The 14,619-nt window shown below is 35.4% G+C and overlaps 1 protein-coding gene across 1 annotated transcript in view; it reads right to left on the bottom strand.

Moving 5' to 3' along the window:
* NCOA1 (nuclear receptor coactivator 1) overlaps window positions 1-14,619 on the bottom strand; it is a 278,111-nt gene that overhangs the window by 44,166 nt on the left and 219,326 nt on the right. The window contains exon 16 of the mRNA XM_011950985.1: window positions 782-899. Coding sequence (XP_011806375.1) covers window positions 782-899 — 118 coding nt within the window. The remainder of the gene's footprint in view (window positions 1-781; window positions 900-14,619) is intronic.

Below are 14,619 nucleotides of genomic sequence, written 5' to 3'. Positions count from 1 at the left end.
TGGGGAGTAAGAAATTCAGTTCTAATCAAGATGTGACATTGAGTAGATGGAAAAAGTATACTTTCCTTTCTTATAACTTCTTGCACCAAATGAAGAGAAATGCTGGACAAATATAACTAAAAGTTCAAGAGCAACATAATTATTGTACTGAGGCCAATTCATCCATAGGTCCCAGACACATCATGGTAATCAATTAAAGTTATACATGAAATATAAAACAATAGCTACATATTATATCAATCTCCTGGTGATTACAATGTATACTAGCCTTGTGGTCATGTAGTCAATAAATCTATTTAATTCAGTGTCTTTCCCTTGCCCCACTACCCTTGCTTTTTTTTTTTTTTCCCCTGAGACGGAGTTTCTGTCTTGTTGCCCAGGCTGGAGTGCAATGGCGCGATCTTGGTTCACTGCAACCTCCACCTCCCGGGTTCAAGCAATTCTCTTGCCTCAGCCTCCTTAGTAGCTGGGATGACAGCCGCGCACCACCACGTCTGGCAAATTTTTTGTATTTTTAGTAGAGACAGGGTTTCACTATTGTGGCCAGGCTGATCTCAAACTCCTGACCTCAGGAGATCCACCTGCCTCTGCCTCCCAAAGTGTTAGGATTACAGGCCAGAGCCACTGCACCAGCCCACTTTTTTTTTTTTTTAAATAGGTATTTACATCTATTAATACCTCACAAAATACCACTGTAGACTGAAATCTAGTTTGGAAAAAATAGTTCTCTGTTTAGAAGTTGGTATCTGATACCTTATAAAATACAAAATGTATTACTTACTCTTCTGATTTATTCTGATTTATAGCTGTCACTGTATTATTTGTCCATGGAATCTGATCGCCTGTTCCTGGTTGTCCAAATTGGTTATCAATTGCTTCCAATTCCAGCTCAGGTAATCCTGATTGAAGAAGAAAAGGTAAGAAGTCATTATCTCAGTGGAGGATAAAATGATAGTATTTTCAAAAATAATATATTGGAGAGTGAGATTTCCCCTTTAAAGTATGACTTCAATGATACAAAGGTCACTTATTCAGCACTTTAAACTATCCAATAAAAAGTAAATGAGAAAGTGAAAAAAGATTTCTGAATCAAGGATAATCTGATATTAAAGTTTGTACATAGGTTAATGTTATCCAGAATCACTCAGGACTTTGTCAGAAATTATTTATTTTAAAGATAAATTTAACAATTTTGGTTATCTGCTTTTCAGTCACATCGTAACAGAATATGCTTTAAGTAACACAGTGTCATCCCCATGAAATGAGAGTGGTGAGCAAAAGATAAAATACATTCTATCAGAGGTAGGAACAGAAACTAGAATCTGAGGCCATGTAGCAAATGAACACAGCTCTAGAGTTGCCAATCTTAGAATACAGCTGTACAGTAACAGTATAAGAACTGAGACTTACAATGATGGCTCAAATGAAAAAAGAAGTCGAATTATGTTTTGTAACTGAAGAAAATATATGTATTTTAGAAAGTTTTTCTGTAAGACTTTTTTGGAAAGCTTTATGGTCATCTCTGTACTATTTATACTAGAAAAAAATTTATAAATAACCTAAATTCCAGAAATTGAGGGACTGATTAATGAATTATGGTATAGATACTGACAATGTGCTGTTAAATGAAAAAAGAAAACATATTCCAAAACATTATTTTCAAGATGACTCTGTTTTTACAAACTATTTCATATATGTTAATATAAAAAAAATTCTGGGAGGATACACACACACACACACTTTAGCTCCACTTTAGGTAGTCAGATTAAAGGCTACTTTTCTTTCTATGATGGTTATTACAAATAACCATCCAATGGTTGGTATTACAACCAACCAATGGTGAGAAATAAAAGTTATATAAACACATTTACTTTTAAATGTATATAATTACAGCTTTCGATTAACCTAAAATGAATATATATTAATTGATCATTGTTATGGGCTGAATTGTACCTCCCTCCAAATTAATATGCTGAAGTCCTAACCCCTGGTATCTCAGAATGTGACTATATTTGGAGACAGGGCCTTTAAAAATGTAACTAAGTCAAAATGGGTCTTTACAGTGGGCCCTAATCCAGTAAGACTAGTGTCTTTCCAAGAAGAGACTGGGAGAAAGATAATACAGACAGAGGGATAACCTGACCCAGAGAGAAGAGGGCCATCTCCCAGCCAAGAAAAGAAGCCTCAGAAGAAATCAAAACTACTTTAGGCTTCCAGAATTGTGAGAAAATAAATTTCTGTTGTTTAAGCCACCTAGTCAGTGGTATTTTGTTATAGTAGCCCAAACAGAATCTTTTTTTAAAAACTAAAATAGCCTTGGAGTTTGTTTTAAGGGAAAGCTTATTGAGATAGGATCCCTCATTCGAATGAATGAAGAATAAGTAGATATAAAGATGCCTCCCAAAATGTACTTAATGATAGTTACTGAACATTATTGCTACATAATTCATGCAGGCTCACTTTTAAGTGAAGTATAGTCAATATTTAGTATAAGTGAGAAATAAAAGTTATATAAACACATTCACTTTTAAATGTATATAATTACAGCTTTCGATTAACCTCATCTCTATCATGACAAATGATAGATCAAATTCTGTAGGATTCTGAAAAACACAACAAACAAAAATAACCAAACTAAAACAACAACAAAAATGGGAAATAATCACTTACTTTCTGTCATTATTTAAATCAGAAAGTTGGTCAAAGATTATCTAAACTGTCCCATTGCTCTGCCTACATGTTAATTCCTTAATCTTACTTCAATAAATCTAATCTTAATTATTATAACCAAAATTAATTAATTTAAAAGTCTAAGAAAATTTACATGGCTGTCCACTGTCTACTATCAATACTAAGTTTTACAAGATAGTTTGACTCAATAATAGGACACAGTATCTAATTTTACTAGTCTTGAAAAAAATGTTAAGAAAATAAGTTGGATAAAATATTTTCAAAATAAAACTCACATGCTGAGTTTGGTGACTAAGCAAACAAAAATAAACAAAAAAATCCCCATACTAATAAAATTTTGATTCAATAAAAAGTTTTGTTTGGATAGACTGTATGCTTAAAAGAAGTTGGTTTTTATTCTGAAAGTCATTTCAACCTTTTGCGACTTTCTTTAGAAACTGCCTTCTGTAAAAAATGTGAAGGTTTGTTTCACCTATTTCTTCTAGGAAATGCACAGGCTCTCTCTCTTTGTCCAGAGAATAAATGAAATATTTTTGGTCATTTCTGTGATACAAACATGAGTAAGTATACATGTAATACAAGACAATACAGTCATTTCTGCTGGAAACAGGCAGCTGAAATAGGGGCAGAAAACAAGCCCTAGGGATCCCTTGATCAAGCTATTAACATTTGTTATCTTTGCAAAGGGCTCAACATCATACTTCCTCCATTTAAAATATAGCTAAAAGGGACAGTGAATCCAGCAAACAAAACAAAACAAAAAACAAACAAAAATCCTTATATTAAGAAATAATTTAAAAATTTCTGTCACTTCCAAGATTAGGCTACAGAAAAAAAATTTCAAAATTTCTGTACACCAAGTAGAGAGCATTTTCTTAACCATGAGGGTGGCTTTTGCACATTCTACTCTTCTAACAGTTGATTTACTATCTACTGATTCTGATATTCACAGTTAATTTTTTCAGCTGTTGGTAAGGAAGTTTCTGGCTTAGTTTTGGGTTGCATTTGGCAGTAACTGCACAGTAGCTACAGTGTTTTATTTTTTTCAAAACATGATGTAGACAAATAACTAATTTTTCTAATATATAAAAAATTCTATAAACCAATAGGATAAAAACCCAACAATAGGTAAAGAATATGAACATAAATGAATATATAAAATCATTCAAATATGATCTAATTCACGATAAAAGAAATAGAGATTAAAATGACATTGAATACCTAAAAAAATAAAACCATCAGATGGGCAAAAATGAGAAAGTACATCAATGTATTGACAAGGATATACAGAAATGGAAACATTATCAGTTAGGGTGTAAGCTGAAACACTTGCTGGAAAGGACTATTTGGCAATATCTATCTTTTGACCCAGCAATTCTATTCAGAACTTGTATCTCAGATATACTGTCACGTGGTAAATTATCTCTATATAAGATTATTCATTACAGCTTTGTAATAGCAAAAGATACCTATCAGGCTACTGGTTAAGTAAATTCTGGCACAACTGTAAGAAGTTGTACAGCTATAAAAAAAAGAATAAAGATGCTCTTTATGCACTGATACAGAATGACATCCACAGAACATTAAGTGAAAAAATGACTAAGATACAGAACAGCTCATGTGCATAGTATGACACTATATGTATTTTAAAAAGGGAAGTCTATGTACGTAATTTTTGAAGGTACAGAAAAAACAATACTACTAGAAAGAGATTTTTCAGTATATATTTAAAAAATTTTTTTGAATGTTGAATCATGTGAATATCTTAATCACTATAAATAAATAAATAAACAGAAACCATGAAATGTAACCTCAAAGGATTTTTTTTTTTTTTTTTTGAGACAGGGTCTCACTGTCACCCAGGCTGGAGTGCAGTGGCATGATCTCGGCTCACTGAAACCTCCACCTCCTGGGGCTAAAGTGATCCTCTGGTCTCAGCTCCCCAAGTAGCTGGGACTACAGGCGCATACCACCATGCCTGGCTAATTTCTGTATTTTTTGTAAAGAAGGGGTTTCAACATGTTGCCCAGGCTGAAAAATTGATCTTTTTAAGTACTGAAAATGTTGCATGTGAACATAATGATGTTTATAGTTATATAATATTTTTGATGTACTACAAATTAATAAAGATTAAAATAAATTATCCCAGAATGTATATGTTCACAGAACACAAAAACAACTGCCTCACACGGTCATTTCCTTATTCCAGTGATGTCAATGCTTAAATATTTCTGGAATTCTTCAGGAACTATCTCAACCAGTCCACATGTCCTTCAAGAAACTAAGTTTCCTCATAGGTACACTTATTTTTAGTTTTTGATTAAAAAAAAATAGCATTATTCTTTTTAGATCAACATATTTGGTTCCACATAACTCTGGACATTTTCAAAAGTGAAATCTACCCTCAAAGAATAGGGATTTGAAGACAGTCAAAAGGACACAGCAAAGGTTTTGAAGGTACCGCCAAAGAGGCATGCTGTACACATTCTGATCAACAATACCCTCATAAAAGCTGTCTCCATTGAAAAAGCAGTATTTACCTGGATGTGCTCTGGTAGAATATTTCTAACAAAATTATTTAAATCACTTGGCCACATTGCTTGGGGGTGTGTGTGTACATACAAATAGCATGTTTTGAAACCAGGTGGATTGAGAGTTAAATTCTGGTTATTCTGCAAATATTAGTTGTATTACTTTGGGAAAGTTTTTGTCTGTGTGTGTTTATGTGTTTCCCTTTTCTCTGGACCTTTGTTTTCTCATTTGTAAACGAACCCAAGGAGACTTGTGGTTCAATGTGGCAGATTTATCACTTATATTTTATTTTCCCTCCAAAAACATGACTGAAATAACTAAGAAATAAAAAAGAGGAACACAAATCTACAGCTGAAGGAAAGGCAGAAGAAATTTTCATGGCAGCAGACTAAAACAACAAAGGATTTCTGAAAGACAAAACATAAATGGAAACAAACTGATTGTGAAACTTCAACTAAACTAAAACACTTGCAACAGGAGAAAGAGATTTTCCAAAGAGGGGAATTTTCCCAGAACACCAGAACAACTCCAGGCTTAGTGGTCATTTGAGCAAATAAAGGAACAGGCCATGGGCAATTGCTGGGATAATTATGGATGGCTGAACAGCTGCTGCCAGGCCATTGCTCTGAGTGCAGCTGACTCTGGCACCTGTCCATGGGATTACAATTGTGAGCATATGACTAAAAATGGGAGTTCTGCCCAGGGAATCTCCCAAAGGGGATGCTAGGGCTGCCACAGGGGGTTTCCCCACCTCCAAGTACTATTCCTCACAACAACTGAGAAGTAGGGCTTCTATAATCAGAATCTACATTCACTGCCAGGGGAAAAGGGCTTCTCACTTTAGCTAAAGAAACACACTAGCTACCAACATTTTAAAATTCTAGACCTTTTTCAATATATATGGAGAGACAGTCAAAATTTACCAAACATTCAAGAAAAGTCAACAGTAGGAAGAAAGCAACTTTAAGGAAGAAAATAATGTTGAAGAAAAAAGGGTTAGTATAGAAAATGAGTGAACCCCAAATCACAATAAATATCACCATACAGATTAAAAAGTCTATTGCATCCATAAAAAGTAATAGACTCCTAAGAAAAAGAATGTTTAGAAATCTTAAAATTATAGCTATGATGAAACGATCTCAATAGATGGACTGAAGGGCAGAATGGACATAGCTAAAGATTTAGTTTTGATCTGGAAAGTTGAGCTCAGAGATTCTCTCAGAACACAGTGCAAAATGGCAAAGAAAAGTATTAGAAAAAAAGGTAAGTGTCATGGGGGATAGAGCCATTACTTCTAACTGTGTATCTCAGGTGGTGAAGGAGGATGATAAACTATTTTATGCAAGATATTTGAACTTGACACAGTTTAGCTAAGATTGAAGACTAAAGTAAGGAAAGGTGCTTGATTTTCCTGGGCGGGCACAAGCTTAAGATGTGGGCCAATCAATAGTGGACTCTGGTTCTAGTAAACAGTAGTGATGGACAATTTAGAGGTAAAAGTGGGGCAGAGAATCAGAAGTGATTCTTCTTCTCTTTATACGCTATCATATTTTTGTTCCCATCTTTTTTCTTTCTTTTTCCTTCTGCAATCCTTAATTCTTTTTTTTCCTTTTTCACATCCAACTTGTTTCCCTAGCCTTATGGCCTCTGAGTTCTTTTTTCTTTCCTGTCTATATCTACACAGTGTAGACTGGTTGTCTGCATCTATTGACCTCCCCCATATCTGCCTCGGTATCTTCCCCTCTATGCTCTTGGCCTCTGCAAACGTATCAGCACAAGGTGAAACAGATTCTGGCCTATTTGCATACTTTCACTTATAGAGCTGTACTCAGGAGGGGAAGCCTCAAGGGAGAAAAAAGTTATTTGCCTCAATACAGACTATGAAAGAAAACACCCCACTTGCACAACTTGCAAAGCTAGCAGATACTTTCTATTTCTATTAATTCTAGTTTTCATCAAGTTAACACACATACATAATTTTATAAGTCAGAACCAAGAGGCCCATAATAAATAATAGCAGTTTCTTGCCTCACCCCTTCCAGTCACTTAGTTACCTCCTTCTCCATAGAGGCAACCATCTGCAACTCTGAAAATTGTTTACTTTGGCATTGCCTATATGTTCCTAAATATGCGTATACTGCTATTTCTTGATGTCTCAATTTTAGATTTACCGACTTTCCCTCATTATAGATGAGGTCTTAGCTCTTCCATATGTACCTCTCTTACTACCATCCTGGTTCCCAATTTGCTAACAGAGATCATAGTTTTTTATAAAATCAAAAGTTAATATTTTGATTCTTATGATTATGAAAATATTGCTCACTGCTAAGTCAAACCGTGCACTTTGTTTGAACCTCCTCTCTTGTGCCATACTTTTTTCTGGAGTTAATAATTTTCTTATTTTTTCATTTGTCAGTGGTTCTAGTAGAATTTATCAGATGTTTCAACTTTTTGACATAAATCTATCAATAACATTTTCTATAAACTCAAGGAGATCAATTCATTTCTTCCCCAGATGCCGCCTTTCTAGCCTTTCTAGAGGATTTGTCAGGCCCCCAGTTCAATATGCACTGGTTGTTCCCTAATCTTGTTGATCAGGTGTCATTCCTGAGCTTCCTTTCAGATCCTTTGCTTCCTCTGTCTCTTTTGGTTTTCCCCTGTTTGCTTAAGTACATCCTCCAGGACCTCTGCTAGAAAAGGTGAATATATCAAGCAAATAAAATGTGAGGCCTTTTATATCTGAAAATGCTTTATTCTATCTTTACAACTACAAGAAATGTGATACCTAATTATTGGCTGGAAATCATTCTACTCTCAGATATTTCTAAACTAAACCTTATTGATGTGTAATTTACACACAATAAAATGCACCCATTTTAGGTTCAAATTTTGTACAGTTCAACAAATTCTGAGAAAGGTATAAACCCAGGACTTTCCACTCAAATCAAGAAAACAGAATATTTCTATCACCTCTAAAATTTCCTTCATGTTCCTTGGCTATCAATCTTCCCTAACTTAGGCAAACAATGATCAGACTTCTATTTTTTTTTTTTTTGAGACGGAGTCACACTCTGTCGCCTGGGCTGGAGTGCAATGGCCGGATCTCAGCTCACTGCAAGCTCCGCCTCCCGGGTTCACACCATTCTCCTGCCTCAGCCTCCCGAGTAGCTGGGACTACAGGCGCCTGCCACCTCGCCCGGCTAGTTTTTTTGTATTTTTAGAGATGGGGTTTCACCGTGTTAGCCAGGATGGTCTCGATCTCCTGACCTCATGATCTGCCCGTCTCGGCCTCCCAAAGTGCTGGGATTACAGGCTTGAGCCACCGCGCCTGGCCAGACTTCTATTACTACAGATTAGTTTTGCCTGAGAGCTTAAAAAAAAAATTCTGAATATATATGGCTTTTTTCACTTAGAATGTTTTCAAGAATAATTCATTCCTTGTAATAGTATTATGTTTCCTTCTTTTTCATTGCTGAGCAGTGTTTCATTTTATGAATACACCATTTGTTGATGGACATTTAGTTTGTTCCGGTGTAGGAGCATTTTTTTTTTTTTTTTTTTGACAGTCTCATTTTGTAGTCCAGGCTGGAATGCAGTGGTGCGATCTCGGCTCACTGCAAGGTTCAAGTGATTTTCGTGCCTCAGCCTCCCTAGAAGCTGTGATTACAGGCGCTTGCCACCACACCTGGCTATTTTTGTATTTTTTTTAGTAGAGATGGAGTTTCACCATGTTGGCCAGACTGGTCTTGAACTCCTGACCTCAAGTGATCTGCCTGCCTCAGCCTCTCAAAATGCTGGGATTACAGGCGTGAGCCACCGTGCCTACCCAGTTTGGGGCTATTTTGAATAAAGCTGTATGGATATTTGTAGTCAAGTATCTTTATGGACATGGACTTTCATTTCTCTTGGTTAAATACCTAAAAGTTGGATTGCTGGGTTACATGGTAAATGTATGATTAATTTTATGAGAAATTGCTGAACGATTTCTACACCATTTTACATTCCATTAGCAATGTAAAAGTTCAAATTGTTCTACACCCTTGCCATCATTTGGTATTGTTAGTTTTTGGGCATTCTAATGGGTATGCAGTGGTATTTTACTGTAGTTTTAATTTGCATTTCCTTTACGATTAAAGATGTTAAGTATCTTGGCAGGGAGCGGTGGGTCATGCCTGTAATCCCAGCACTTTGGGAGGCCAAGGCGGGTGGATCACTTGAGGCCAGAAGTTCTAGACCAGCCTGGCCAACATGGAGAAACCCCATCTCTACTGAAAATACAAAAAAATTATCCAAGCATGGTGGCACACACCTGTAATCCCAGCTACTTGGGAGGTTGAGGCATGAGAATTGCTTGAATTTGAGAGGCAGAGGTTGCAGTGAGCGGAGATCATGCCACTGCACTCCAGCCTGGGCAACAGAAAGACTTAAAAAAAAAAAAAAGATAGTAACCATTTTTTCACATGCTGATTTGCCATTTTCCTATCTTCCTTTGTGAAATGTCTTTTAAAATCCTTTGCCCAGTTTTTAGATTGGACAGTTTTTCCTACTACTGCATTAGTGCGGTACATTTGTTAGAACTGATAAGCCAATATTGACACATTATTAAATAAAGTCCACAGTTTACATTAGACTTACATGTACAGCTCTTTGTGTTGTACATTCTGTGGATTTTGATATTTTGACAAATACATAATGACAGGATACATGTCATTGCATAGACATGATTTATATATATGTAAGTGTATATGTCTATATACATTTATATACACATGATATGAACACAGGGGATTTTTAGGTATGATATTTATCACATAAAATCCCATGTTCTCCTTATTCATCCTTGCCTTTGGCAACCACTGATAACAAACCCCTGGCAACTGCTGATCTTTTGACTGTCTCCACAGCTTTGCCTTTTCCAAAATACGGTTGGAATTATACAGGATGTAGCCTTTTCAGATTGGCTTCTTCTCAGCAATGTCTTTCCATGGCTTGATAGCTTCCAAGTTTTGGCAACCATGGATAAAGCTGCCATAAACATTCATGTGCAGGTTTTTGTGTGAACATAAGTTTTCAACTCATTTGGGTAAATATCAAGGAGTGCGACTGCTGGATCATATGGTAAGAGTATGTTTAGTTTTGTAAGAAACTGCCAAAATGTCTTCCAAAGTGGCTGTACCATTTTGTATTCTCACCAGCAACGAGAGTTCCTGTTGCTCTACATCCCCGCCAGCATATTGTTGTTTTAATTTGCAATTTTCTAATGACATGCGAGTTGGGCATCATTTCATATGCTTACTTACCATCTGTATATCTTCTTTGGTGAGGTGTCTGTTCAGATCTTTTGCCCATTTTTAAATTGAGCTGCTTGTTTTCTTATTGTTTCATTTTAAGAGTTCTTTGTTTATTTTGGGTATCACTCCTTTATATCAGATATGTGTTTTACAATGTGAGTCAGGAGATATTTTCTTTGCTTCTATTTTTTGGAAGAGATTATAGAGAATATAATCTCTTCCTTAAATGTTTGGTAGAATTACAAGTGGGTTTAGCTCAGTGATTTCTGTTTTGAAAGGTTATTGATTATTGATTCATTTTCTTTCAAGGTGGTCTTTAAAGAGTAGAAGATTTAACATTTAATGAAGTCTAATGTATCAATATTTTTTCTTTCACGATTAGCACTTTTTGTGCCCTACCAAAAATGTGTCTATCTCAATGACTTTTTTTTGTTGTTGAAAAGCTTTATAGTTTTATATTTAAGCCTATGATCGACTCATAATAAGTTCTTTTTTTGTGTATGGGATGAGGAGAGGGGTAAAGGTTCATTTTTTTCTACATGTTCAGTTGTTATATCACCATGTATTGAAATGACAATTCTTTGTTTAATTACTTTGGTGTCTTTGTTGAATGTCAATTTGCCATATAAATGTGGGTCTGTTTCTGGACTCTCCATTATTTTGCATTGATCTATATGTCTATTTTTATTCCAAAACCACACCATCTTGATGACTGGTGCTTTATAGAAGTATTAAAATCAAGTAGTATAAATACTCCCGTTTTCTTTTTTTTTAAATGGTTTTGGTTATTTCAGGACCTTTGCATTCTCATATACATTTTAGAAAAAGCTTGTCAAATTTTACTAAAATGCCTGCTGGGATTCTTTTTTTTTTTTTGAGACAGAGTCTCGCTCTGTTGCCCAGGCTGGAGTACATGGGCGTGATCTTGGCTCACTGCAATCTCAGCCTCCTGGGTTCACACCATTCTCCTGACTCAGCCTCCCGAGTAGCTGGGACACCAGGCGCCACCATGCCTGGCTAATTTTTTTGTATTTTTTTAGTAGAGATGGGGTTTCACCATGTTAGCCAGGATGGTATTGATCTCCTGAACTTGTGATCCACCTGCCTCGACCTCCCAAAGTGCTGGGATTACAGGCGTGAGCCACCGTGCCCGGCCGCCTGCTGGAATTTTTATTGGGATTACATTAAATTTACATGGGTCGATTTTGGAATAATTGACATCTTGACAAAATTGTGTCTTACAATCCATGAAAATGGTATCCCTCTCCATCTATCTGGCCCCCTCTAATTTCTCTCAGCAAAGTAGTTTTCAGTGTAGAGTACTGCACATGTTATTCCATCTAAAATTTATGTCTTAACATTTTATGTATTTTGTAAATTGCTTTTTCTATATCATTATCCAATTGTATGTGACTGATACATAGAAATACAACTGATTTTTTAAAATACTGAGTACACATATTGTGACTTTGCTAAGTTCATTTAATTCAAGTAGCTTTTCCTCTCACTTCTTTAGGATTTTCTACACACAGGACACTTCTAGAGTATTTTTCTATTAACAAAATGCATTTTTAACTTTAGCCTCTAGCCTCAAATATTATACTATTTCATAGAAAACAGTATTTTCCCATTTATTCTACTCCATCTGTGGTACTATTACTGTCACACACTTTTCTTCTACATATTACATATATAATTCACTGTTATTATTTTTGCTTTAAACAGTTATTTTTCATTTAAATAAACTAACAAATGAGAAAAAAGAATTTTCCATTTATTCATACCTTTAGTTATCTGGCTCTCTTATTATTTTCTGTAGGTTAGAGTTTCCATCTGGATTCATTTTATTTTAGCTTGAACAATACTGTAATCTGCTGGTGACAAATTTTCTCAGTGTGGTTTGTTTGAAAACATCTTTATTTCACCTGCATTTCTGAATGATACTGGATATAGAAAGTTAGTTGTTTCCTTATCTTTGTTCATCGTATATCATTTTCTATCTTTTTTCATCTCTATCATTTTGAATGATACTAAGTATAGAAAGTTAGTTTTTTTCTTGTTTATCTGACATAATGTGTCATTTTTCTTTAAGATTTTTGTTTTAGCAATTTGATTATGACATGGCTTGTAGTAGTTTTCTTTGTGTTTATTTTGCTTGGGATTCATTAAACTCTTGGATTTGTAGGTTTATAAATTTCTACAAATTTGTAAATACTTTGGCTGTTATTTTTTTCAAAAATTTCACCTGCTCCTCATTCTTCCATAATTATGTATTATTTATACATTATGTGTATATTAGACTGCTTTGTATTGTTCCACAGGTGACTGAGGTCCTTGATAATTTTGTGGTATTCTTTTCTCCTCTAATTTGAATAGTTTCTAATACTATGTCATGTTTATTGCTCTTTTTTTTTTTTCCTGCAGTGTCTAATCTACTGGTAGGTCCTCCAACAAATTTTTCATTTTAAATATTGTATTTTTCAGTGCTACCAGCTCTATTTGGCTCTTTTTTTTTTGTAGTTTATATCTCTTCCTTCATTATGTTCATGTTTTCCTTTAAGTTCTTCAACATATTTAGAATAGCTATTTTCAAGTCTTTTTCTATTAATTCTAACATCTCTGTCATTTCTGGATCTATTAACTGAGTTTGTTTGGGTATGGGTCACAGTTTCTTGCTACATCATGTGTCTTAATTTTTTTATTATATGTTGGAGACTATGAATATAATGTTGCTGAATGTCTGAATTTTGGTATCCTCTTTAAAAAATATTGAATACTGTTCTTTCAGACAGTTAATTTACTTGCACATCAGCTTGATCCTTTTGAGCTTTGTTTTTAAGATGTCAAAGCAGGTCTAGAGTAAATCCACTTTAAAGTGAGGCCATTTTCTACTAAATGTCCCAGATGTTCAAGAAGGTCTACCAACTCCTTGGCAGACTGGTCAGGACTTGATTATCTTCCAATCTTGTGTGAGTTCTGGTAGTTGTTCCTTCCTGATAGTTGTTCTTCCTTCACAAACTGTTCTTTGCCCCACCTAATGGAGTATTGTTGAAAACATGCACAGTGTAGTATTCAGCCAAGGATTTAAAAGAACCCTGATTCAGATTTCTGTTGCTCTTTTTCTACATATCCTTCTCTTCTCAGGTACTTTGTTCAGCAAGTTATAGTTGCCCCAAGGTCACTGAACTCCTATCACTATTTTCTGAGTTTAGTAAAATATCCATGCTTATTTTGGGTTCCTCCTACCTTTACTTGGTTTGGTAAACGTCTCCAAGAAAAAAGTTGAGATGACTGTAGAGCTCACCTGACTTGCTTCCTTCTCAGAGAGATCACAGTCTCACACTGCCTATTATCTATTGTCTTACAATAATTGTTTAATATATTTGCTCTTTTTCCCATTATTTACAGTGGGAGGACTAGACCAGTGTCAATTATTGTTGTCACAGTTGAAAGTAGAAGTCCTGGCCGGGCGCGGTGGCTCAAGCCTGTAATCCCAGCACTTTGGGAGGCCGAGACGGGCGGATCACGAGGTCAGGAGATCGAGACCATCCTGGCTAACACGGTGAAACCCCGTCTCTACTAAAAAATACAAAAAACTAGCTGGGCGAGGTGGCGGGCGCCTGTAGTTCCAGCTACTTGGGAGGCTGAGGCAGGAGAATGGCATAAACCCGGGAGGCGGAGCTTGCAGTGAGCTGAGATCCGGCCACTGCACTCCAGCCCGGGCGACAGAGCAAGACTCCGTCTCAAAAAAAAAAAAAAGAAAGTAGAAGTCCTCTTTCTCAAATCATCAATGTCTTCTAGTTCCAACATTACCTTTGAGAAATTCCTGATTCACTGTATGGAACTAACAACTTCTCTCTGAAAGGTTTTAGAATCTTTTCTTTATCTCTCATGTTCCAGAATGATACGATGACAAGCTTTGGTACAAGTATTTTTTTTTTTCCATTTGTGTTGGGTACTTGTTGAAACATTGTAATCTGGGAATCTGGGGAAGCAACTCCTTTAGTTAGTTGCAGAAAATTCTCTCACATTTTTTGATAAGTTTCCCCCTTATTGTTTGTTTAATTCTTTAATTTTTAAATTTTTAAAATTAAATAATTAATTG

This window comes from Colobus angolensis, unplaced genomic scaffold (genome assembly GCF_000951035.1).
Source record: "Colobus angolensis palliatus isolate OR3802 unplaced genomic scaffold, Cang.pa_1.0 Scaffold109, whole genome shotgun sequence".
In the NCBI taxonomy this organism is placed as follows: Eukaryota; Metazoa; Chordata; class Mammalia; order Primates; family Cercopithecidae; genus Colobus; species Colobus angolensis.
Note: the sequence above shows the minus strand (reverse complement) of the source record. Positions and strands in the feature narration are given on the sequence as shown.